The 24,252-nt window shown below is 43.1% G+C and overlaps 1 protein-coding gene across 1 annotated transcript; it reads right to left on the bottom strand.

Moving 5' to 3' along the window:
* Positions 1–1,308: 1,308 nt before the first annotated feature.
* On the bottom strand, positions 1,309–24,252 carry Znf274 (zinc finger protein 274). Its single transcript, XM_074058560.1, has 7 exons — positions 23,441–24,252; positions 22,550–22,676; positions 21,594–21,689; positions 5,814–6,296; positions 4,630–4,715; positions 3,379–3,505; positions 1,309–2,939 (listed from the first exon to the last, which is right to left on the bottom strand). The coding sequence occupies exons 1-7, from the start codon at positions 23,471–23,473 to the stop codon at positions 1,801–1,803; spliced, it is 2,091 nt and encodes a 696-aa protein (XP_073914661.1). The 5' UTR covers positions 23,474–24,252; the 3' UTR covers positions 1,309–1,800.

Below are 24,252 nucleotides of genomic sequence, written 5' to 3'. Positions count from 1 at the left end.
TACCAAGCACAAGGCCCCAAGTTTAAATGCTATTACCACCAACAAAAATTCACACATAAACTTTATGTTCATGTTTCGTATTAACTATTTAAGGAAAGCACAAGTTTTCATTTTGGACCAGCCTACTCCCCCCCCCCCCACTTATCCCTCTTCAAATGTAAAAACCTAGGACTTATCTTCCACTTTTCTACCTCTAAAGACATGACAAAAAGTCTCTCAAACTGGCTTTGTATCTTCTAATCTAGATTGTCTCAATCTTATTACTTGGGACCTAGTGCAAAATTCCCGAGTTCTGACGAAGTCCCACCCCTTGGTTCATTCCTGAGAAAACATAAGTGGAGTTATTTACTGTTTAACACACCACTGGGCAAGTTCCTCAAGCCTCACCCCAAAGGAGCTAACACACATCCTATCAGGTTGTTGAAATGATAAATGCCTTGTAGGCACCACAGTCCTATGTCTGGTGTGTGAAAGACAAGAGATGCCAGTGTCCTCATCATTTTCTAGGCACTTGACTTCACAGCATCTATTCTGACTCAGCATCCAAGGGATGTTTTCTTCGGAGAAGGCAGTGAAGCTTTCAACACAGAAGGCACAATTTCTCCTGCTTGTAGGCTCCACCTCAAGAGCTCTGAAGAGGCCATGAAGTCAATTATCTGTTGAGTCTAAATCTTTTTGCTCTAGAATTTTAGAAGTCTACTTATTTACTTTTTGGTGCTGCAAATGGAACCCAAGGCACTGTATATGCTAAGTGCATGCTTTATCCCTGATCTACACTGGCATTTAAAAATGTCATACAGAACTCAGAAGAGCAAAGGTGGAACTCTGGAGTGAGGGATAGAGTGGCTTGTGTGCTACAAGCTCTGTAACAAGGAGGAAGGTTTTTTTTTGTCCTCTTGTGTGGAAGTGGGCATCAAATATAGGTACTGGTGTGCCAGTGTCTTGTTGCTTAACTCCCTAGTGGGGAATTGGCTGGGGAAGTTCCCTCCTTTGGGGGAGTCCCCTGGGAAAAGTGGAAACATAATGTAAGTGAATACTCCCAGGAGGCCTTGTGCTTATTGGGGATTTCCAGCCCTCAAAGCTTTCAGTGATTCTTTGAGGTTTCCTGTCCCCACACCCAAGCCTACTATGATGCTGCCTTAAGGAGAATGACTCACTTGTCCAACTCACCTTGAACCTAGAGCCCAAGGTGCTAATCACTGCATAGATCAACTAGCTCTGACAACTTTTGTTTTAATGTTGCTCATTTAAAATATAAACTCATTAAAGATATTTAATTAGTTTAATTAAATAGGCAGGAATCACAAATTTTACAAAGGAATACATAGTTTATTTATCCACATTATTGTTTAGTCCTTGTTCATATACATAAATACTTTACCTTGGATATAATTACCAGTGTGCAGATTATTTGGTAATTGGCTTTTATGATCATCTTCAGATTACTTTTAATGGCCAAAAAAATGAAAGAAATTAGTAAGCTAATACATTCATTAACAATTCCCTGACAGTTTTCCTATTCACTATGTGCTGGGCTTTCCTGGGATGTCCTTTGGTTTTAGGAATGTCCTCACCCAAGCATTCCAGTCACACTCAGTTTCTGTGCAGGGTACATCATGAGGTTGAACAGGCAATGCTACACACATGCATGGTGGTACATGCCTATAATCCTAGCCATCCAGGAGGCTGAGGCAGGAGAATCATGAGTTTGGGAGAGTTCATCTCTCTCAAAAATAAAACCCCAAACCAACCCCAAAACCCAAAGTACCTAAAAAAGCAATGCTTCCACAGGCTTAAGTACTACAAGATGGGTTGCTTCTTCCTACACTTGGTTCCACCATGTGTTTTCTGGTGCCCAATAAGGTGTGAGCTCTGGGTAAAGGCTTTTCCGCATTTGCTGCACACGTAGGGACGCTCTCCAGTGTGAGTTCTCTGGTGCCTGATGAGGTGGGAGCTCTGGCGGAAGGCTTTCCCGCAATTCTGGCAGTGGTAGGGCTTAGCTCCTGTGTGAGTCCTCAGGTGCTGTGAAATGGCTGAGCGGTCATTGAAGGTCCTCCCACACTCCTGACACTCAAATGGTCTCTCTCCACTATGAACTCTCTGATGCTGGGTGAGGGATGAGCTCTGCACAAACCCTTTACCACAAGCCTGACACACATAGGGCCTCTCTCCTGTGTGTATCTTTTTATGGACAGAAAAGTATCTTGGGTTTCGGAACATTTTACCACATTCACTGCATCTGCAAACTTGGCTTCCCTTGTGAATTTTTATAAAAGTAACCTGCTGAGCTCGCTGGCCAGCAGTTTTCCTACAACCACTGCTTTCCTTGGCTTTCCCCACATCAAACCACTTCTTCTGAATTTTCACTTGTGAACCCTGAGTCACACAACTGCTGCTTTCTCTGGCTTTCCCCACATCACAGCCCTTCTGGTGAGTTTTCACATGTGAACCCTGAGTCATGCGATTGCTGCTTTCTCTGGCTTTTCCCCCTCCACAGTTCTTCTGGTGAATTTTCACATGTGTGTCCTGTGTCATACAATTGCTGCTTTCCCTGGGTTTTCTTCTTTCACAGCTCTTCTGGTGAATTTTTACTTGTGAACCATGCACCACATTTTTAATCTGTGAGCTATGTTTGCGCAAGCACTTTCTAAAAGGAATTTCCTGGAGTGAATCCTGGCTCATGTGGAGACCACTGTTTGCCTGTGATTTGGGGCTTTCAGACAGCTGCTTCTGAGAGTGGTCTTTTTCCTGAGTGAGCTCTGCTTGCTTCAATGCTGTGTCTAGTACTTCTTGAACCCCACCTGGCAGAACACCTTCTGAAGTAGAGAAATGGGTACCATTTCTTGAGAATTCTTTCATTTTTAGGTCACAAACTGATTCTTCTGAAGTAATGGCAGAACCTGGAGGTAACTCTTTACTTTCCAGTGTTGTCTCCCACCCTGAAAGAAACCAAAAGGTCTGGATCCTGCACAAATTACCAGGATGTGTTCAATAGTGTACATAATTAAGTATTCAAGAACTAGAGGACTTCCACCCACCCCCAATACAGCCATGCAAACTGAGGAGTGACTGTGAAAAGCTGTGAGGCAGCAAAGAAGGGAACAACCAATTTGGTGACCAAGAGATGGATGAGGGCAGGTAGCATTCTCAAAAGTCTCTCTCTGAGATCCTTTTCTCCCATTCCCTCATTTCCTTCAGGCAAATTGGACCCAAAGCTGCCCGTTCATCCAAAGCTCTATAGTTCTAGTGCAGGTCCACGGTTCCAGTTAATGGTCCTAGATAGAGCAAGGGACCCTGAATGTATGGTCAGTCCTGGCATTGGGTTCAAAGAAGGTGAACACCTGACATGGGGCTCTGTAGCATCCCCAAGAACCTTACCCACAGAGACCAGGTTCCCTAAGGTCTCCAGCATCACATCACGGTACTCAGTCCTCTGTGTTGGGCCCAAAAGCCCCCACTCCTCTTGGCTGAAGTCCACAGCCACGTCCAGGAAGGTCACTGGCTCCTGTAATGTTACACGTGTGTGTGTGTATGTGTGACTTGCCAATGGGGACAGAAGAAAGGCTGCTGGTATGCTACAGCACAACTTGCTGTGTCAGGGACTCCTGCTTTGCTCAGAAACACTGACTCTGAGTCTGTAAGAGGTTCACCGTAGAGCCTGAGCAAGGAGGCAGAGCCACTGGCTTAGACAAGTACAATATACAAACTACTCAACAATACCCACACCTGTATCTAGCATGTGCTGTATTGACAACATCCTAACATCCATGCGATGTTTCTCTTGGGAAAGTCCCGCTCCACATGAAGACTAGGCCCTGTTTTTGGTGGACAGGTCTGAGCCGGGGTAGAGCATTCACCCAGACTGTGTCATGACCAGTCTTTGCTGGAGAGCTAAGTAGGAATCCAAGGGAAATATGACTACCCCCACTGAATCTGGGAGACATTTTACCCAGATGGAACAAAGCCAATCACAGAAGGAATAGGAGAAAGTAGAGCTATGAGGCCATGGTTAGTCACAAATTCTTCAGATCACCAGAGAGCACCTGGATGCAGCCTTGACTGAAGCCTAGCCCAGACTACTCATAACATGAGAGCCAATAGTTTCACTCATATGCTTGAGCCAGTATATATCACTTTACAGTGCAAACAGCACTAACTAATGCCAAATACACAACATCACCCTAATGGTTGGCAAAACTGGGCCAGTCCTATTTCATTCATGCCCCAACTTGTTCTGAAACAAATCTAAGACTGATTGGCTTTACTCATAATCCTCCAAATATGTGTTCTGAAGGATGAGGGCTCTCTTCTTCTAACCAGGCTGTGGTCCCAACAGGCTGCCTGTGGTTGCTCTGCCTCTTAAGTCTCTGCCAGTCCTTCATCCCCTCCTTTAGTAACCTTATGGCTAGTTCACTCCCAGGTCATGGTGCTGCCTTGGCCTCCAATGTGCCACAGTGGCCAGAGGCAGGGCTGCCCTTTATACTCAGGTTGCTTCAGAGTCCAGCTTAGTCTCAAGAATTCAGAAGTGGGAATGGCCCAGCCAGTGGGAGGCCTCAGCAAGATCCAGCACAGAGGAACACCTTAAGGGTAGAATGTGCAGGGGATGTAGGGTTTAAAGTCCTTACTTACCTCGGGCAGCACCACAACTGGCAAGATGGCAGAGTCCTCCTTTTCCTTTTCCTGTTGAGCAGTGGCCAAAGAGCAGGCAGGATATGCTAGAGATGACAACAGATGAGGGCACTAGTGGGGTAGTGGCTCCGGGCAGAGAAGACAGCCTGTCTCTGCAGTCCATGGTTTGTGCACACCTGCGTTCCACTGTGGCCTCTGTTGTCTTCTCTCCTTTTCTCTGGCTCCTGCTCACAGCAGGATGGATCCCTATACCTGGATGGGCCCAGTGTCACCTGACATGGGCCATAGGCACTGATGTCCTTGACTGCTGAAACCTTCTGTCCTGCTACCCCGTTTCAGGGCCTAGCTTCTCTTCAGACTCCAGGGACTGGACATGGACAGCATTGGGGCAATTAATTACCCTCTCAACACAGCACTGATATGTATCTGAAATGGACACCTGGTGCTACTGCCTACCTCACTACCTCCAGTGCCAGCTGGACTCTCATGGACCATACTCCATATTCCTTCTGCTTGGCACATCCTTCTTGAAATCTTTCTTCACCTGGCCAAGTTCAAATTCACATCAGGTGTCAGGTACAGAAACAGCCTTTGTTAATCCCATCAGCACCCCAGACCACCTGTCACAAGCATACATTTGTTACATCCTTATCTTCCTACAGGACTACAGACTCAGCAAGCCTACTGTGTATGTTAAGGATCCCAACGGGGTAAGAAAAGCAAGGTATCTGCAAGCTGCAGAAGACTGAGAAAGGTTTGTTCAAGAATGCAGGGCTAAACCAGGGACTGGTGGCTCATGCCTGTAATCCTAGCTACTCAGAAGGCAGAGATCAGGAGGATTTTGGTTTGAGGCCAGCCCAGGTAAATACTTGGCAAGACCCTATCTTGAAAATACCCAACACAGAAAAAAGAGCTGACGTAGTGGCTCAAGTGGTAGATTGCCTGCCTAGCAAGTGTGAGGCCCTGAGTTCAAACCCCAGTACCACATACACACACACAAAATCTAGCCCCACCATAGATTTACAGCAGCTATGGCTTGGTAACACATGGAGGGCACATAGGTTCTTGGTCTGCCTGGAGTGGAAACCACCCTTCCCTGCCCTGCAAGGAAGTCTAGAGTTCAGTCACCTTAGTCCTCCAAGAAGCCCTCACAAAGCTGCCTCTCACCCTTCCACAGTACTCACCATCCTCCTTGGACACTGATGTCACATCCTCCACAAGGGCCACTGCTGCATGGCAGTCCTCTGGGTGCTGCGACTCCACCCACAACCGGAGCTTCTTGGGTAATACACCCAGGAACTGTTCTAGCACCAGCAACTCCATGATCTGCTCCTTGGAGTGCACTTCGGGCTGCAGCCACTGGTGACACAACTCCCGAAGCTGGGCCACAGCCTCTTGGGGACCAATTAACTCCCTATACTGAAAATGCCGGAACCTCTGGTGAGCAGCTTCAGTATCAGGTGGATGCTTGGCCAGCTGTTGGGCTGGCTCATCATGTATGTCTGGGGTAAGGGCCACATTATTAGCATAGAGGGCCTGGATTTGGGCATTTCGGAGACCAGCCACCTCCTGGTTCAGTGTAAGGACTTCAACAACCTTGATCTTCGTTAGAGGATTCTCAATAGAAAGAGGATGCAAGTTAGTGTCCAGTGTAGCCCTAGAACAGTCTGTAAGTCAAAAGTAGAGCAAGACAAAAGACCTAGAATCACATGAAAAGGTACTGAAGATCACTACCCACCAGAAAAAGCAAACCAAAATCACAATGAATTACTACTTCACACTCACTAAGATTGCTACTATCAGTGGTGGAGGATGTGGCTGGGGGTTTAGCCTATTGGAAGCACACTCTCCTAGCATGCAGAAGGCCCTGGGTATATTCTCTAGAACTGAATAAAAGAAAAAAAAAGGAAGAGATAATGAACGAGAAGAGAAAAAAGGGAAAGACAGATAGTAAAGAGTGAGGGTGTTTCAAAACTGGAATGCTCATGTATTACTGGTAAGAATATAGAATGCTGTACCATTTTGTAAAACAGTCTGGCAGCTCCTCAAAAAGTTAAACATATAGCCATCATATGACCCAGGAACCTTCCTCCCCACATGTATGTAGTCAAGAGAATTAAAACCTATATTGACAAAAACTTTTATAAGGATGTCCTTTGCAGCATTATTTGTAATGGCTAAAATGTGAAGATAACCCAAATGTCTATTGAATGACTAATGTACACATGCTCCTGGACTTATGATTTGGTTATACCTTGATAAACCCATTATAAATAAGAAGTAAAAAATGCATTTAGAACACCTAACCTACCAAATGTGATATTACAGTTCTATTAATTGCATATTGTCTTTGTACCATTACAGTCAAAAAAATTGTTAAGTCAAACCACCATGAAGTCAGGGCCATCTATATAAACAAATTGTGGTCTACCCATAGTGAAAGATTTGGCAATAAAAAGGAATTAAGTACTAGTACATGAAACAGTATCAAATGAACCTTGAAAAAAATGTCCCAAGTGAAAGAAGCCAGACACAAAAGACTACACACTGTATAAATGAAAGAGGACACTGGGCTCTGGTCTAGTTAATTCCATTTTGTTCTTCTGCCACCTTTACCTTTTTTTCTGAGCCCCTCTCTCCTCTGCAGTCACCTAGTATTCCAGAAAGAACAGTATTGATTATAACATCTTCATGACAAGGAACTAAAACTACTCCCTGGGGAACAGTCAAGCCTTACAGGACAGAACACTCTCCCCGTGAGGACAGTTACCCTGGGGTCCTAACAATCAACTCAAGGGGAACCGTATTACTTCCCTCAGGTGGTAAGAGTAGCAACTTCTCCAGAACCCAAACCACCAGTGTGATCACCTATGCATAATTCAAACCTCTCCTTTGATACCATTTTTGTAAAAACTTCAAAATTCCTATAAGCCCCTTGAAGACAACCTTGTGGTCACTGAATCCCTTTTTGTCTTCCTGATAAGGCTGTGTTTGATTAAATCTCTTCTTCACCATTCACCAGTGCTCATCCGTTTTGGATTTTTTTTTTTTTTTTGGTTGTACTGGGGTTTGAACTAAGAGACTTACATTTGCTAGGCACTCTACCACTTAAGCCATGCTCTTCTCTTTAATTGGTACTAGGGTGGCTAAACCTAGTCCATTTAGGACCCCTGGGGCCAGTGTTTTTTGCCTTAAACTCCAGTTTCATAGCTACAGTTATATGAAGTATCAAGAATAGACAAATCCATAGCAACATAAACTAGATTAGTGGTTGTCAAAAGATGGAGGAATTAAAGGGAATGGAGGGTGATGGCTAGTGTATATGCGGTTTCTTTTTAGGGTGATAAAAATGTTCTGGAACAAGATGGTGGTGATTGTTACACAACTTGTGAACGTATCAAAACCACTGAATTACACACTTGAGAAGAATTAACTTTATGGTATGTAAATTATATTTCCAGACAGCTATTTGAAAAAACTAGAGCAAGAGTCAATGAGGATTAAGAATGAATGTGTGGCACTGCAAATGCACACTGCAGTCAGAGGAACAGAACACACTCCTCCCCCTACACTGGGGTCAAGAAGAAACACATCTGGGAAGGGCAGGAGTTTGGGATCCTGGCAGAGTCCTGAAGAACACATGTAACTGTGCTAGGGAGGATCTACCTCCAGTCACCCATTTCATTGCTCACTACAAAAGAGACATGAGACTGACACATGCCATTATCCCCTTTTTTAGTATTAAACACTCATGCTTTTGGATTGAAGAAACTTTCTAGTTGGTGGATTAGAGGTTAATCAGAGGCTGGACAGCAGTGGTTCACACCTGTAATCCTAGCTACTCAGAAGGCTGTGCCCTGTGCAGCTTGGCACATTGTGAGGAATGTTTTAATTGATGTGGAGGAGCTGTGTGCCTTTCCATCCCTTCCCACTGCCCACCCCTCTTCCAAAAGTTCTCTCTCCTGCTTGCACAGTGTGTTACGAGGGGCGAGGAAGTGTGGGGCTCCTCCTGGACTTTGCACTCTCCTCTTTTTCCCACATGAGGAATGTGAGAGGCCAGAGACCAGATGAGAATGTCAGGAGACAGTCATTGTACAAACTGATGACTGTTACAAAGTCCATAAAAAATAACAGCACTGCGCCTTCTTCCTGCAACAGCAGAGGACACAAAACTGTAAGTGACAAAATGGTGACAGGTAGCTCCAACTTAGTTTATCTTACTATGGCGGTTGTCTTGCTTACTGTATATTTGTGCATGTAGTGTAACTATTTTGTACAATAGAAGACTGTAACTAGTATTTAGGTTGTACAGATTGAAATTGTGATATTTCCTTGGGTGTCTGAAGAGGTGTCGATTGCCTTTTATAGGAAGATCAATATAAAAACTACATGACAAAAAAAAAAATCACACCTGAAGAAATTTTAAGAACTTGGCACAATTAGTCACTTTGTGTAATCTGAAATCTAGTTGCTGGGTATCCTGAAGTAAATCCCTGCTCACTGAAGTTTTCTGATTAGGCTCACTGAGTATTTGGAATAATGATCAGTTCTAGATAATGAATGGATTTCCCAGTGGGGACTATGTAATCTATTAGGTATATGTGTATGTTTCTGTGCATGCTCTTTACACAGTTGTAAGATGTCATTGTAGTAAACTTCTGTACTTGTCAACTTTCAATAAAGCATATAAACTGTTGTTTAAAAAATAATCTAATGAACTGAATTCTGAGCTGTTATAAAACGTTGAGGGAGTACAGAGTAATAAGGAACAGGAAAGCTCTAAAAGCCCCAAGAAGAAATGTTAAACCTAAATGACTAAGGGAAGATTTAAAAAGTAGAAAAATTTAAATAATGATAGATTATGATTTATCTCTAATTGTATTTGTTTTGAGACAGGGTCTTATTTGTAGCCCAGACTGGCCTGGAACTTTCAATCTCTCTGCTTCTGCAGTGCTGGGATTACTGGTGTGCACTACATCTGGCTTCCCTTTGATTAAATTTGTAATGTTTAAATGGTGTGAACAATGTTAAGAGAAAACTTGCATTTATTTTTGGTGGGACTGAGTTTAGAACTCAGGGCTTTCACTTGCTAGTGCCACATGGCTCTATCTCTTGAGTCACCCTGCCAGTCATTTTGCTCTGGTTATTTTGGAGATATGTGTGTGTGGGGTCTCCTGAACTATTTGCCCCAGCTGACCTCGATATGCAGTTCTCTTGATCTTAGCCTCCCAAGTACCTAGGTAGGATAAAAGGTATGAGCCACCAGAACCTGGCATGCTAAAAGCAAGTCTATATTTTAATCCCTGCTGTTATTTCATGAATTAGCACAATTCTACCTGGCAAACAACTCAAACCTTCGTTATGAGTGGCCCACGTGCTTTTATCAGGTTAATCTGTTCGTGGCCAGGGATGAAGATATACATAGACCCCAGGAGAATGATTATACACATTAGACCGCAGGAGGGTGACAGATCTGACCCACATTCTCCATGGCAACTGGCCAGGTCAGTACCTGCACGATGACTGCCAGTGATCCCCTTTGCCCTTTCCCAAGTCAGTAACCTCTAATCAGAAAATTAAGGATGGCAGTGGCTTGCTGTAGGGGTCTGAATAAACCTCTGCTATGCCCACTTGCAAGGTCTACTTCTGTAACATGCAACTTCTGAATGGGTATTTTTTGGAGCAAGACTAGAGAAACTCGCAGGTAAGCGGGGCCTACGTATTAAAACACATTTAAGTTGGTCTTGCCAAGTAAAAAGCAGCAGAGCAGAAGTTACTAGTGTGGAGTGACTATGGCTATGTTAAAACCAGAAATAAAAGTAAACCTTAAGAACCATGTCCTGAAGAACGGTGGCTAGAATTCTGCTACTGGGGGGGGGGTGTCTATTCTCCCCACAACCTGTAAAACCTGCCACCTCCTCCCCAGGGAGCTTTACCCTGGATCTTGGCTTGGGCCGTTCGTTTATTCGTTGCAAACCGCTGGCACATTCTTTTCTAAGCTTGAAATGACTTTTCTTAAGATTAATCAAGGATGTCTAAGCACCTACTTCCAACCTTTCCCTCCAAGTAAACTCAAGTTATTTTCATTTCTGGGGCTTGTGTCCCCCAAATCATTTCTTTTTGCCCATATCGTTAATTCCATTCCTGTTGCTTAAGACTTCTGGGGGGCTTTATTTTCTCTCAGATAGTTCATTTTCTTTCAACTCATAGCTATGAGGCTATCACTGTTATCAATCTTCTGAGTTATAACTCAGAAGGCCCAGGATAGGGACTCACTGGTGACCAGGATGTGGATTATGAACCAGGTTAATGTGTGTTCCCTAAGTACTCTGTACTAGGCCAAAAGCACCATTCTAAGTCTTCATGAAAACACCTTCCCCCCAAAAAAAACCTAACAAAAAAACCCTTCCGTTTTCCACTGCTTCTCGGCTTTGTAATTTCTAAAATTTTCCTTCTGTAGTCTTTCATCAAGAGGAATTTTAATTTAGTGCTCCTCCCCCTGGGAAAATAGTTGGGTTTTACTCCACCCCACTTCTAATCTTTTTTTCAAACAGGAACTGTTAATCCAGGTTGACCCTGAGCTCACAATCCTCCAGGCTCAGCTTTCCTGGTGTCTGAAATTAAGAGGCACACCACTGTACCTAGTCTTTGTCCTTTAATTTTTTTTTTTTTTTTAACTTTCGATCCTTCTGCTTCAGCATCCAAGTGCTGGGATTACAGATGTGTAACCACCAAGCCCAGCTTGTCTTTTATAAATTTGATCATATATACTTCCTCTTCTCCTTGAGTGAATGTACACTCTAAAATGTTAACTGTTTAAAGCTTTAGAGTCTCTGAGACTGGGCCTGTACATCAGGGATTCTGAAGCTATCATAAAGGGTACTGGAGCCCAGTGGATCTTCAGTCACCATTTCCCAGTCTGCACCCATTCTGTATAGTTACCATCAAATACCTACTGGGGACTACAGAACCCAGAAGAATGCAGTCAAAGAGATTTGCTACAAGCAGTGGGGAAGTGACTATCACAGTGATTTTATGCACTTCATTGCTCTAAATCTCAACACACAGGCTACTCCCAAGGCCCTCCAAGGTAAACCTTACCATAAGTGTCAGTAAGTTATTTGTTCCACATGGTAGCTCTTATAAATTAAATTCACCAGTAAGGACTGGTGGTGTGGCTCAAGCGATAGATCGCCTTCTATACAAGTACAAAGTCCTGAGTCCAAACCACAGTCCCAACACTTGGGAGGTTGAGGTAGGAGGACCGAGTGTTTGAGGCCAGCCTGGGCTATAAAGCAAGACCCTGTCCCTCCCATTCCTCAAAAAACCCCAAATAAAACCTTTCCTCTATCTCAACCCAACCTCTTCCTAAAACACCCAAATAAAATAAAAGATGGTGTCTGCCAAAGCTATTGATTCCTATAAATTCATTTTATAATCTGCCACCTTCCTGAACACACATTTCATAGTACTTCAGAAAGTTCATTTTGAAAAAGGTGGGTAGTAAAGTTACAAATACTTCCAGTATTATCTCATTTTTTTAAAACAATGTATGTTTTGCCTAAAGAATCCATCAGCATTGCAGCCTGTGTTGTAGCAAACCATTTGTGTACCATGAGAACTATTATTTATTTAGTACTGGGGTTTGAAATCAGGGCTTCACACTTGCTAGGCAGTCACTGTACTGCTTCAGCCACATCTCCAGATTAAGAACTAAGTTTCAATAGGAAGCTGAAAACACTCATTTCACAAGGCAATACTGAAAAATAATTTCAACATTTTTTGTAGAACCAATTTTGGCAACTTTCACTTTTTTCTGAAATCTATCCATTATTTAATCATTCCTACTCCGTATGCAATTACTGTGTCCCTATGCTGGGTCAAGAATTGCATCAGGAGCTGGGTGCCAGTGGCTCATGCCTGTAATCCTAGCTACTCTGGAGGCAGAGACCAGGATCAGCCCAGGAAAATAGTTTGAGACACCTTATCTCGAAAATACACTTCACAAAAAATGGTTGGTGGATTGGCTCAAGATGTAGGCCCTGAGTTCAAGTCCCAGTACCACAAAAAAAACAAAACAAAAAAAGAACTGGATCAGAAAGCGGTGACACAGGAGGGAGACAGATGTTTCAATTTTATGAATATTATCATGGGCAGCACCTTTAAAACTAATATAAAATTCAAAAGGTAAGGAAAGGAGACCCAGAAAAAAGAAAATCATCTTCCCACCCAATTAATATATCCTTTCAGTAAGAACAACTGACATATAACAATATTTGTTTATGCTTGTATTTATGTTAAATCACGTATATATTTAAAACCACACTGATACTTTGAACGGGCAAGGGAGCAAGATTTTTTTCTCTCACTCCTTGGTTATAACTGGATTTAACTGGGCTTAACTGGAGGCAACTGGAGATTTTAGAAAAGATATAGGATATAGGACAGACAGAAATTTGGGGTCAGGTGTGTTGTATGCTTGGCTGGAAACACACAACCCTCATTGCTTCTTTTCTCTTTCTTGATTCTTTAAGGCCTTGTTTCTTGCAGTTCTTTAAAACCTTGCTTAAAACCTCTTTCCTCAGGCTCCCACTGTCCCATGTTTGCTCTTAGCTTATCTGCTCTTAGTCTTTTGCCTCCAGGCTTGCACTACTCCATCTCTCTTTAGCTAAAGCCTCAGCACTACAAATTTGCAAACAGCTGCACTTACAACCTGCATATGCATAACTCTTAAAGCCTTGGTCCTTAGACTTGCACTGTGTACTGTCCCATGTTCCCTTTGGCTTTTCTTTAGGTTTAGCTTTCTTAAGGCCTATGTATGAAGTTCTTTCTCAGCTTTGCTTTCTGGAGCCTATGTTAAAGGTCTTGGTGCAGACTTTCTATCAAACACTCTTTAGCATTTTCCCTGCAGCAATTTTTCCCTTCAATAAGTCTTTTCCCTTCCAAAAGCTTCCCACACCAAAAAGCCCAAAGTAAAGCCCCACTTCCTCCTTCAGGGGTCTTTTATAGCAGCAAACAGGGTGGAGCCACTGGGAGGGGTGTGAAATTGTAACAGGAGACCGCCTTCCTGCTTCTCTGAACACAGTTTAGGAGACTCAGCTGTTCTGCCTTTCCCTGTTTTCAGGCGAGGGCTGTGCCAAGCTCCGCCTAGAGGTAAAAGCAGTTAACTGCATCTTGCCTTGCTGTATCCAGTTCTCATATGCTAAAATCCGTTCCCCACCATATTTCATATCAATAGATAAAGAGCTGTCCTATTCTTTGTATGCAAAGCACTAAATATTTTATTTCATATCAATAAAAAAAGAGCTAGCCCATTCTTTGAATACAAAGAACTAATAAATCAGTCACATGCATTGCTGAATGTGTGTCCGCACCCCCTCAATTGGTTTTATCTTGCTTTGTGTATGTGTGTGTGTTACTGGGAACTGAACACAGCTTCATATTAGACAAACATTCAACCACTGAGCTATATCACCAGCCCTTTAACTTGCTTTTTATTTTCTACTTGATCAGTTTTTGCATTTTTGTCTACCTAAAAGCTTTTGCAATCTTTTTTCTTCCCCTTTTCTAACTCATTTCTTTTAAAAAAAAATTATTTTTCCCCTTTCCATACGACTTTTTGAGGAACCCTCTTCAAAAAAATGTGTGCTTCAAAAGTTTAGTTCAGCAAAGCATGGGTGGCTCACACCTGTAATTCTAGCTACTCAGGAGGCAGAGATCAGAAGGATCAAGGTTCGAAGCAGCCCCAGGCAAACAGTTCTCAAGATCCTATCTTGAAAAAACCCATCACAAAAAAATACTGGTGAACTGGCTCAAGCAGTAAGAGCACCTAATTAGCAAGGGTGAGGCCATGAGTTCAAACCCCAATGCTGCCAAAAAAAAAAAAAAAAAAAAAAGAGAGAGAGAAAAGTTTACCTCATTTTCCTTCCTAATTAATAACTAAGGCATTCTAGGCTTTGCAATAAGCCTAGGTACTAAGCCTAGGTGTCAGTGAGTGGAATCCAGGTAAAAGAATCAAAATATACATAGGTCCTATAGAGCAAACAGATTTGAGAGATGAGAATGTAATGTTTTTGAAATCATGCAATCACATTCTGTTAGACCGGATTCTGGCTACAATGTTTGGTAGTCATCAAGATTCTGGACTCTCTAATCCAATTCCCAAGGATGTGAGCCTCTGAGTTCTCTGTAGTCCTATCCATCAAAAGAGTTCCCTTTACACCCTTTACCCAGTCTCAAAGCCTGGCCCTGTCTTGAAAGAAACTTTGGAGACACAGCCTTGTCTCGTACAATTTCTTCAGCTATTTCTCACTCATAGTTTACTGCGTTCCTAGTTATTCAGTTATTGTGCTAACAAATGGGGATGTACAGGACTGGGAAAAAAAGGATGCCTGTTCTTACACACATTATTTAATATTTGTTTTGTACATTCAGGATAAGTAGTGGAACAAATTAGAAAAAATAGACTTATTTCACTACAATTATGTATTCATGTTAGCTAAATTTTACTTAGGGTTGGTTTTCTGGAAGACATCTGAAATAAAAGGAAGAGAAATTCTGCTTTTAATATCCAGTGGGATTCTTTTCAGTACATTTTGTCAATTGTCAAGTATGTAGGAGCTAAGGCTGATAACTTGCCTTCACATTTAATTCAAAGTGTCCTGGGCCATATGAGTCCTCTGATAAGAAAACAGTGAGGACTCCTACTGAAGGCTTTCCCACGTTCACAGGGCTCTTTGTTAGTTAGTACTGTGAAATTAGAAGTCTTCCTAGCAGTGATCAACATGAATTCTGTGATGCTGGGTAAGAGAGCTACATATGAATCTATCACAGCAATTACATTCTCACGGTTTCAGATCTATGATGTAATTATTTCATCTAAGACCATTTTCAAATTAAAAAACCAGAATTTTTCTGTTCAGTATGAATTCTCTCAAGGTAAGACTGCTTTAGGCCAGAAGAGTTTCCTCCTAAAATCATATTCCTGCAATTTTTTCTTTGTATGAGTTCTCAGATACTGAAAAACTGACAAAAAGACTTCTTTCATCAGGTCTTTACAGATTAATATGTTATGTGAGCCTTCTCTTAGTTAAGATGTAAAGTGAGCTGAGATTGGGCTTTGTCACACTAAACACATTTATTCTGCCTTGTTTTTTGATAAGTGGTTTTACCATAAAACAACTGCATTTTATCTATTTCCTATGTGTATGTTCCTCCATATGTATTCATTCTATATTCAATGGGAATCCTCTCAGGTTAATAAGGGATGAAATCCAGATTAGTATTTGTCTTTTTTCCTCCTTAAATACATTACGTATATTTGTATTTATAGATACATACATAGCAAATTTGTTTGGCTCTGTTTGAAAGAGCCGTCACATTCATTGGCAGGGCTATTTCCTGCTTAATTTTTTAGGCTGAAAATATCAAGGGCTAGGGCAGTGGCTCAAGGACGTAGAGATCCTACCTAGCAAGTGCAAGTACCTGAGTTCAAACCCAAGTACCACCAAAAAGAATAAGAATAGAAAAAGAAAACACCATGGTTCTGCAGGTTGTCCCATGATCATTCCTTATTCAGTTGTCTCTTTTCTGAACTGCTCTCCTAACTATTAGTTTACTTTCAAGATTTTTAACCTAGAGCCATACCCATGGCAATGCTTCCTTTTGGAGCTCTTCTCCCCCACTTCTTTGGTCTCATGAGATGTGATCTTGCTATGTACTCAAGATGGATGGAACTCACGATGTAGCCGAGGCTACCTTGGAACTTTGTGATATTCTTCCCTCAGCCTTCCACTTGTTGGGATTATAGGCATGTGCCACCATGTCTAGCTATAGCAATACTTTCTTGAATAGACACTGTCAATTCCACTGTCAAATCCTGAAGTTCAAGATTTGAGTACCACCTAATTTATTTCCCCATATTATTATTATTTGGTGGGACTAGGGCTTGAACTCAAGGCTTTGTGCTTAAAAGTAGGTGTGGTGTTGGAGTGGCTCAGTGGTAGAGTGCCTGCCTAGCAAGCAAGAGGCACTGAGTTCAAACCCCAGTACTGACAAAAAAAGAAAGAAAGATGCCCTACAAGCCTTTTTGGATGACTCCATGGATTCCAGCCATTTGTATTTCATTAACAGAGCCAGTAAAAACAGGAAAATTAAAACTACTGAGTTTTCACTCCTGAAAATATTCTACGCTTTTACCAGACTTTTCCATCTAATTGATTATTGCCAAAAATATAGAAGCAATTTTTCTATGTTACATATTTTTAAACCAAAACACTTATATTTTAACACATACAAAAGGAATGCATGCCTGGGGCTACAGCTCTGTGATAGAGCACTTGCCTGGCTGGCATGCGCAAGACCCTCAGTTCACTCCCCAGCACTGCAAAAAGAGTGCAAGTAGTAAATACACAGGTTACAAACAACAATCACAAGAGGGGATAGGATGTGGTTGAAGTGGAAATGTGTATGCACCTAGCAGGTGCAAGACCCTGTGACAAAGAACAGTCACAGGAAATGCCTCAAAGTCTTCCTTTACCTGTGAGGAATTCTCAGTGGCTTTTCTATTTTCCCCCTCAGGCAATTACTTACCTAACTCCAATGAGGCTATTTAGTCAACCATACCCCTGCTCTTTTCCAACTGTGCTGCAACTCTCTCAGGTTAGGTATTACTACTTCTCCCTTGGATGCTACTGCTTCTTCCTGCCTGCCTATCACAGCTTTCTTCACAAACCACACTGAGTGAGCTGGGTAGCCAGTCACACCCCTGCTCAAACTCCCCTCACAGCTAAAGAGGCTGTGCATGCTCTGCCAATGTAACTTGCATACCTTTATACCTACTCTTAGCCTACTGGGTTATTTGTTTCCTGACTGTGCCAAGCTGTTTCTTACCCCAAATGGTGTCTGTGCTTAGAAGCTATTCTCAGCACCACTCTTAACGTTTACAGACTTTCCTGTCTTAAGGAATCTGCACCATCTCACCCCCACAGTGCCCCCACTATTTTTCCTAGAGCAATTCTTCACCCCCACACCCCATTTAACCATGCTCTTCTCAGTTCCTCCATAAATATCACTGCATGTGCATGACCTGTTTGTAGGCAATAAGCTATTAGACTCTGAGATCTATGGCAACAGGGATTATGCTAGGGTTTTCGTTTACTGCCCAACTTTTTAGTACACTGCATGAGACAGAAGAGATTCTTGGTAAATATTTGTGAAGTGTGAGAAAAGAAGTTAGGGGAAGGAAGACCTCTCATAAAGGACTTTCATAAAGGATAGAGGGGAGATGATCCCATCACCTCAGGGCCAGCCTCTGAGATAACTTCCTGGTCAGCCTCCCTTCATATAGTTTCTGGCCCACATACTCCACCCTTCTTCTGTCCTGTGAGGCCAGCGCACCTCAGATGTACAGAACCATAGGTGTCCACAGGCCACAACTCCTCAATCCCTGCACTACATTCAGGGAACTACAAGGTTATGAAGAGGTGCATGTCCCAGAGGTTTGCCCATGTGGGACTGGTACTTGAGCTCAAGAGAGGATGAGACATAAAGCTGTCAAAGACAGATAACATTCAGATCATAAAGAAAAGAAGGGACATGGGTAGATTGGAATAGTGGGGTAGAAACCACCATAGGCAGACACACAGTGCTTGCACTGTTGGGTGTCTTGCAGGGAAGGTATGATTTCATGACCTATGTTGACAGAAAGATTTCCAAAGAAGGGAATGGGAAGGAGGGCTCTGAACATAGAAAAGAAAATCAGGAAACAACATCAAGCTGTAATGTGGAGAAAGCAGAAATTGGGTACAAAAAAGGTGGCACAGTCACAGACTCCACTCCCTGCATGATGTCACAAACAGGTCATCATCAAAGACAGGTACCAGGTGGAGATTTCACAGCTGAACACTGCCAGAAGAGGGTGGCTGCAATGTCACTTACCAGAGCAGAGACCAAGGTAAAGCAGAAGCATCTAGTATGCTTTATAGCCGACACACTGATAGAAGAGTTAATAAAGAGGGCAAAGACAAAAATAAATCTACCTTCCTAACCTATTTTGTGAATGTTGACACAAAATTAGTCATTGGGCTCTAGCAGAACATTAAAACAAGGCATTTCTGCATCTACCATATCACCATTTGAATTATTCAAAGGTGAAAATACTATGACTACCTTGGAAGGCTCTGGAAGGGAAAATGGGAGTGTTCCTTATTTTCACTCATTAGAAAGGGCTAAATGACTATTTCTTCATCTAAATAAGAAATGATATGAAACAAAGCAGAATCCAGCATCATGCTCATCAAAACCAAGAAACTTTCTCATTTAAGTCAGACCAGACACACACTCTTCATATTCAATATGCTTTAGAAGTAATGATGGCTGTCCAAAGGAATTAAGAAATTAATATAACTGCCTCCTACTTTATACTTGCTAGTGACTTTGTACCAGGAAATTTAATGAAAACCTAACACAATTGTTACAAATAAGAAAATTTTGCCTCTGGAACAACTGTGCAAGATTTGCGACAGAATAAACCAGATAAGAGAACAGCAATAGTGTATATGTAATGTTTACTCTGACAGGCTTTCCTCAATCCAGAGAAGCTGATGGTAAGTGTGGACTTGGAGAGCAAGATTGGAAAAGCCATCTAAGAATTTATTTTAACTGTAGGGGACTAACGTTTATCCAAGCTCATAATAAAGCAAAACAATTAGAGTGATATGATGATCCTTAGACAGAAAGATCAAGAGTGATATGATGATCCTTAGACAGAAAGATCAAAGAAGAGCAAAGGAAAATCCAGAAAGCGGTCTGTGCACTATCACCAAAGGATATTTAGTTCACACAAAGATGGTGCTTCCAATAAACAGAACTCAGAATGTAGTGGTAAAAGAACTTGTGTCCCACATCACACGTAAGAGGAAACTCCAGGTAAACTGCACCAAGTGAAAAACAAATATAAAAATGCTTGAATACATGAAAATATTTTGACAATGTGCCTACATAATAATGAAAAAAACCCCCAAAAAACGGGATTTAGGCACAATGGCTCAAGCCTGAAACCTACTGGAAGGTGGAGAATGAGAGGACGGAGGCTCCAGGTCAGCTGATGAGGCCCGATCTCAATAGGTGGGCATTATAGGCACACCTGTCAACCCAGCTGTGTGTGTGGGGGGGTGGGGAGCTGGAACATAAATACAAGGATCTTAGTCCAGGATAGGCATAAAGCAAAACCCTATCTCAAAAATAACTAAAGTAGTCAGGGGTCATGCCTGTAACCCTAGCTACTCAGGAGGCAGAGATCAGGATGATCTCGGTTCAAAACCAACCTGGGCAAATAGTTAGTGAGACCCTATCTTGAAAAAACCCATCTCAAAAAAAGGGCTGGTGGAGTGGCTCAAGATGTAGGCCCTGAGTTCAAACCACAGTACCGAAAAAAAAAACTAAAGTAAAATGTCTGCTTAGCATGTGCAAGGCCCTCAGTTCAATCACCAGCATCACCAAAATATAAATAAAGACAGACTTGAAAAGAAAAATATCTTTAAACTATAAAACTTCTGAGGCCTATGGACATTGTTCAAGTAATAAGAGTGCCTGCCTTGCAAGTTCAAGGCCCTGAGTTCAAACCCAAGTACACCTACCCCCCATAAAAGAAAAAACCCAAAACAAAAAAAATCTCTATATAAAGACTGATAAAAATAGAAGATAAATGTTGGTCTGAGACACATCATTTCAATATTAACATCCAAAATAGTATACCCACAAATATAAAAACAGATCCACAGCACAACAGCAGGGAAAATATATGAATTCACACGCACACACAAAAATTACAAATGCCTAGGGGTGTAGAGGACTTGCCTAGCAAGCGTGAGGCCCTGGGTTCAGTCCCCAACACCACAAAACTGCATACCACAACACAGCAAAATGGTCCATTTTGTCAGTTATGAAAAAAATGTGAGCTAAACTGAACATACTCCCTTTTGCCCATCAGATATGCAAATTTTAAAAAGGTCATTATAGCCAAGCACTGGTGACTCATATCTGTAATACTAGCTACTCCAGAGACAAAGATCAGGAGGATCACAGTCTCCATTTGCGAGAGATATCAAGAAAATACGCAACACGAAAAAGGGCTGGGGAGGTGGTTCAAGTGGTGAAGTGCCTGCCTAGCAAGTGTGAGAGTGAGCTCTGAGTTCAAACCAAAGTACTGCCAAAAAAAAAAAGGGGGGGGGAGTGCAATACAAATTGCTGATGATGAAAGAGAAAAGAGCTCTTATGTATTCAAATAGCTACATGTATTTTAAAGGAGTTAGAGAGTTCTTTGTTGGTGCTAGATTTTTAGCTTACATCTTGGTTGATTCTATTTCTAGAAATTCAATCTACAGAAAATCCAATTGGTTATTTGCAGAAAAATGTATACAAGGAAGTTCTCTGCAGTAATTTGAATATCGAACAAGACAGAAAAAATCTGGGCTGGTGGAATGGTTCAAGTGGTAGTGCACCTGCCAAGCAAGCGTGAGGTCCTAAGTTCAAACACCAGTACTGCAAAAAAAAAAAAAAAAAAAGACAGGAAAAAATCAAATGTGGGTTACATTGAAGCTATTAAAATGTACGATTTGGACCTGTCTATATTGAGTATGTATATTTACATACACACATGTAAACAGATATAAAAAAAGGAGTCTGGCTGGAGACACACATAGATTGTAAGTGACTGCATAAGGAGAAAGCAGAAGAGTGCAGAATTGGAACCTCTGTTGCAAACATGTAAACCTTCTGCCACTAGCAACAGGTAACTTCCAACCAAGCACATCACTGATTGAAGCCAGAAGAAAAGCTGGGAGTTATTGTCATCATAGCACTTCACCTGGGTTATCACACTCACCACTCTTTTCTAAGACACCAGTCTCTGACTAACCAGTTAGCCCATCCCCTGTGGGAATTCCCACATGCTTGGTTCTCACCTGCAAAAGTATCTTGAAGACTTTTTCTCTCCATCGGCCAGAAGTCTTCTGCCTCCTCTAATTGAGATACCACATCTGGTTTGGAAAGCTGAAGTTCTGCTCAAGGGAAAAGAGATAGGGCTTGGGGAGTCTGTGTCCAGAGAAAACACTGTCTTGTTATAACACACTGTCCCTGACTTCTTCCCTGATAGGGCATGACATGACTCTGGGACTAGGTCAGTGACAACCACCATATTCATCCCTTTTTGTCAGACTTCTTGAATTCTCTTGCCATTAGAAGTGGGGAGGGGAGAGGTCTTTCTGGCCAGCAAGACACAAAGGGAGACTGGTCAGTTGAGGGACCTTCTAGGAAAGCTTTTGCTTTCTTGGTAAATGTGACAGCTGTGAAAGAGCTGGTCAAGAGTGTCCCCTTTGCTTGTTTCTGCTTTGAGCAGACAGAAGCAATAACCAGCCAGAAGACAGAAAGGTTCTAAAGAACAAGAGATGGAAGGGATCAGGATCTTTGATGATACTCATGAGCTGTTGGACAGACATGTCACCTGGAACTGCTACAAAAACAACAACATCCAGTACTGCAGGTGAAAACAACCATGACAGACTCTCTGTGGTATTCAGAGGCTCTGAGGTAGGGACTGGGTGAAGCTTCAGAAGTCATAGTGAAGGTGCCTTTCTCCTGTGAGTATAAAGAAAAGCACTCTTTCTCAGACTCCCAGGGTCTTAACACTTCCACTCTAATCCCTGCAGCCTGAACCCAAGCAGACACACACTGCATATGCACCACATTCGATGACAAAGCAGAGGTTTTCTTCTCTTTTTTTTTTTTTTTTTGAGATAGGGTCTCACTCTGACCAGGCTGGCCTGGAATTTGCACTACTTCCCCCGTGCTGGGATCACAGGAGTATGCTGCTACACCCACCCAAAGCACAGATTTTTACTGACATGAAGGGCAGCCTTACCCACTGAGACCAGGCTCCTATAGTTCTCCAGCATCGCTTCCCTGTATAGGGACTTCTGTGGGAGATCCAGCAGTTCCCACTCTTCTGGGGTAAAAGTCAATGCAATATCTTCAAAGGTCACTGGTTCCTAAAACCCACAGGATCCTGTTCAGCCAGAGCAGATACTCCTTCATGGTGACAGGGAGAGGAGACTGACCAAAATAATCTGAGAGGACTGCCTCATCTTTGTCTTTGCCTTGAGCAAATCCAAGCCTGACCCAATTTAGGTCACAGTAAGAAGGACAATTGAGACCTCTGGTCTATGAAAACCTGTCCATTTAATAATATGGGGACGTGACTCTGAGGTTGGTATGTATGCCTCCTGGGGAAGTCCCTGGGCTGATTCAGCACACCCAAGCGTTCTGCCCCACCTTGTGGCCGCTGTTGGTTTTTACATCATTAAATTACCAGGGGATCCATCTCCAACTTTTTTCTGTTAGTCTATTCAACTGTTACTTTTTATTTTATTTTTTGGCGATACTGGGGTTGAACTCAGAGATTCATACTTGCTAGGCATTGCTTGAGCCACACCTGCAGCCTCCATGCTACCTTCTGGTTGATAAAACCTAATCATGACCTGATACCTGCTTAAAACTTGTCAATTCCTTCCCCCCAGCTTAAAGGATACTCGAGGAGCCTCAACCTGACCCTCAGAATCCCCCACAATTTAGCCTCTTTTTTAAGCATCGCCCTTTTTTGGAAAGCGAAGCAGTTCCTCTTAGGCAGGGTCTCTCCTGCCCTGGCCGGCTCTCCCTTCCTGGGGTGCACCAGGGGCTTGGTGGGCAGTTGAGAGAAGGTAGTGTCCCACTACCAGCCGCCCCCCCTCGGGGGCTGAAAGCCGCCTCTACTCACACAGGACCAGGCCTTCGGAAACCTGGAGGCCATACTTTTCTTCTCAAAGTCTTTCTCCTGAGTGGGCAGAATCCTGAGAAAAACCGAAGTTGGGAGGGGACAGGAAGGGCTCCCCCGCCTCTGCCCAAAAGTACTCCTTCAGCGGACGTGACAAGTTCACCCCCACATCGGAAAACACCCAGCCAGTCGTCTCCCCCCCCCCCAACACCGAGAGGATCGGGCCCACCCCTAACCAAGAAGAGACGAAACCCTCTTCCAACTTTCCCCAATTTCCGCGGTCGTCGGCTCTCTCCACCCCCGCACCACGCCCGTAACACGTTGTCTCTCTCGGGTTCTGGGTCCATGAACACACCACCCCTTCCCGGTTCCGTGGCAGTAGGACTACAGGCAAAGGCGGCTCTGGGCCCCTAGGTGCACCCACCCCCGACGTAAGCGACATTCGCGCCACACTCACCCAGCGCGCGCCGAGCAATGGCGCCCGTCGATCCGCGGCGAAGTGCGTCAGCGCTTCACACTGGACTACAACTCCCAGACGCCCCCGCGGCGCGCCCCAAGCGGCCGCACCCAAGCGGTGGCCATGTTGACTCGCCTGTCTGGGTGGTGGGCGAAACCGAGGTCTACAAGAAGTGTGCTTTCGTCGGCGTCCGGTGGATCAGGGGAAGGTTTCTAGCGAAGGATAGTAGGCGTTGGGGGTCCCAGGACTTCCGTGGGCAGCGACCCTGACCGGAAGAGAGTCGTTGGACGGACCGGAAGTTGAAGGGAAAGGATAACTGGTAGTGCAGGAGTGCGTTAGGCCAGGTGGAGGGCGTGGC

This window comes from Castor canadensis, chromosome 16 (assembly GCF_047511655.1).
Source record: "Castor canadensis chromosome 16, mCasCan1.hap1v2, whole genome shotgun sequence".
Taxonomy (NCBI): domain Eukaryota; kingdom Metazoa; phylum Chordata; class Mammalia; order Rodentia; family Castoridae; genus Castor; species Castor canadensis.
This window is presented reverse-complemented; position numbering and strand designations above follow the sequence as displayed.

Excerpts from the sequence above, each read along its gene's own strand:
- Znf274 (XM_074058560.1), bottom strand. The coding sequence starts at position 23,473 with ATGGCCTCCAGGTTTCCGAAGGCCTGGTCCTGT. Across the intron at positions 22,677-23,440 it reads TTCCGAAGGCCTGGTCCTGT|GAACCAGTGACCTTTGAAGA; the intron begins GTGAGTAGAGGC and ends TGTGGGTTTTAG. Across the intron at positions 2,940-3,378 it reads AGGGAACCTGGTCTCTGTGG|GGTGGGAGACAACACTGGAA; the intron begins GTAAGGTTCTTG and ends GGTTTCTTTCAG.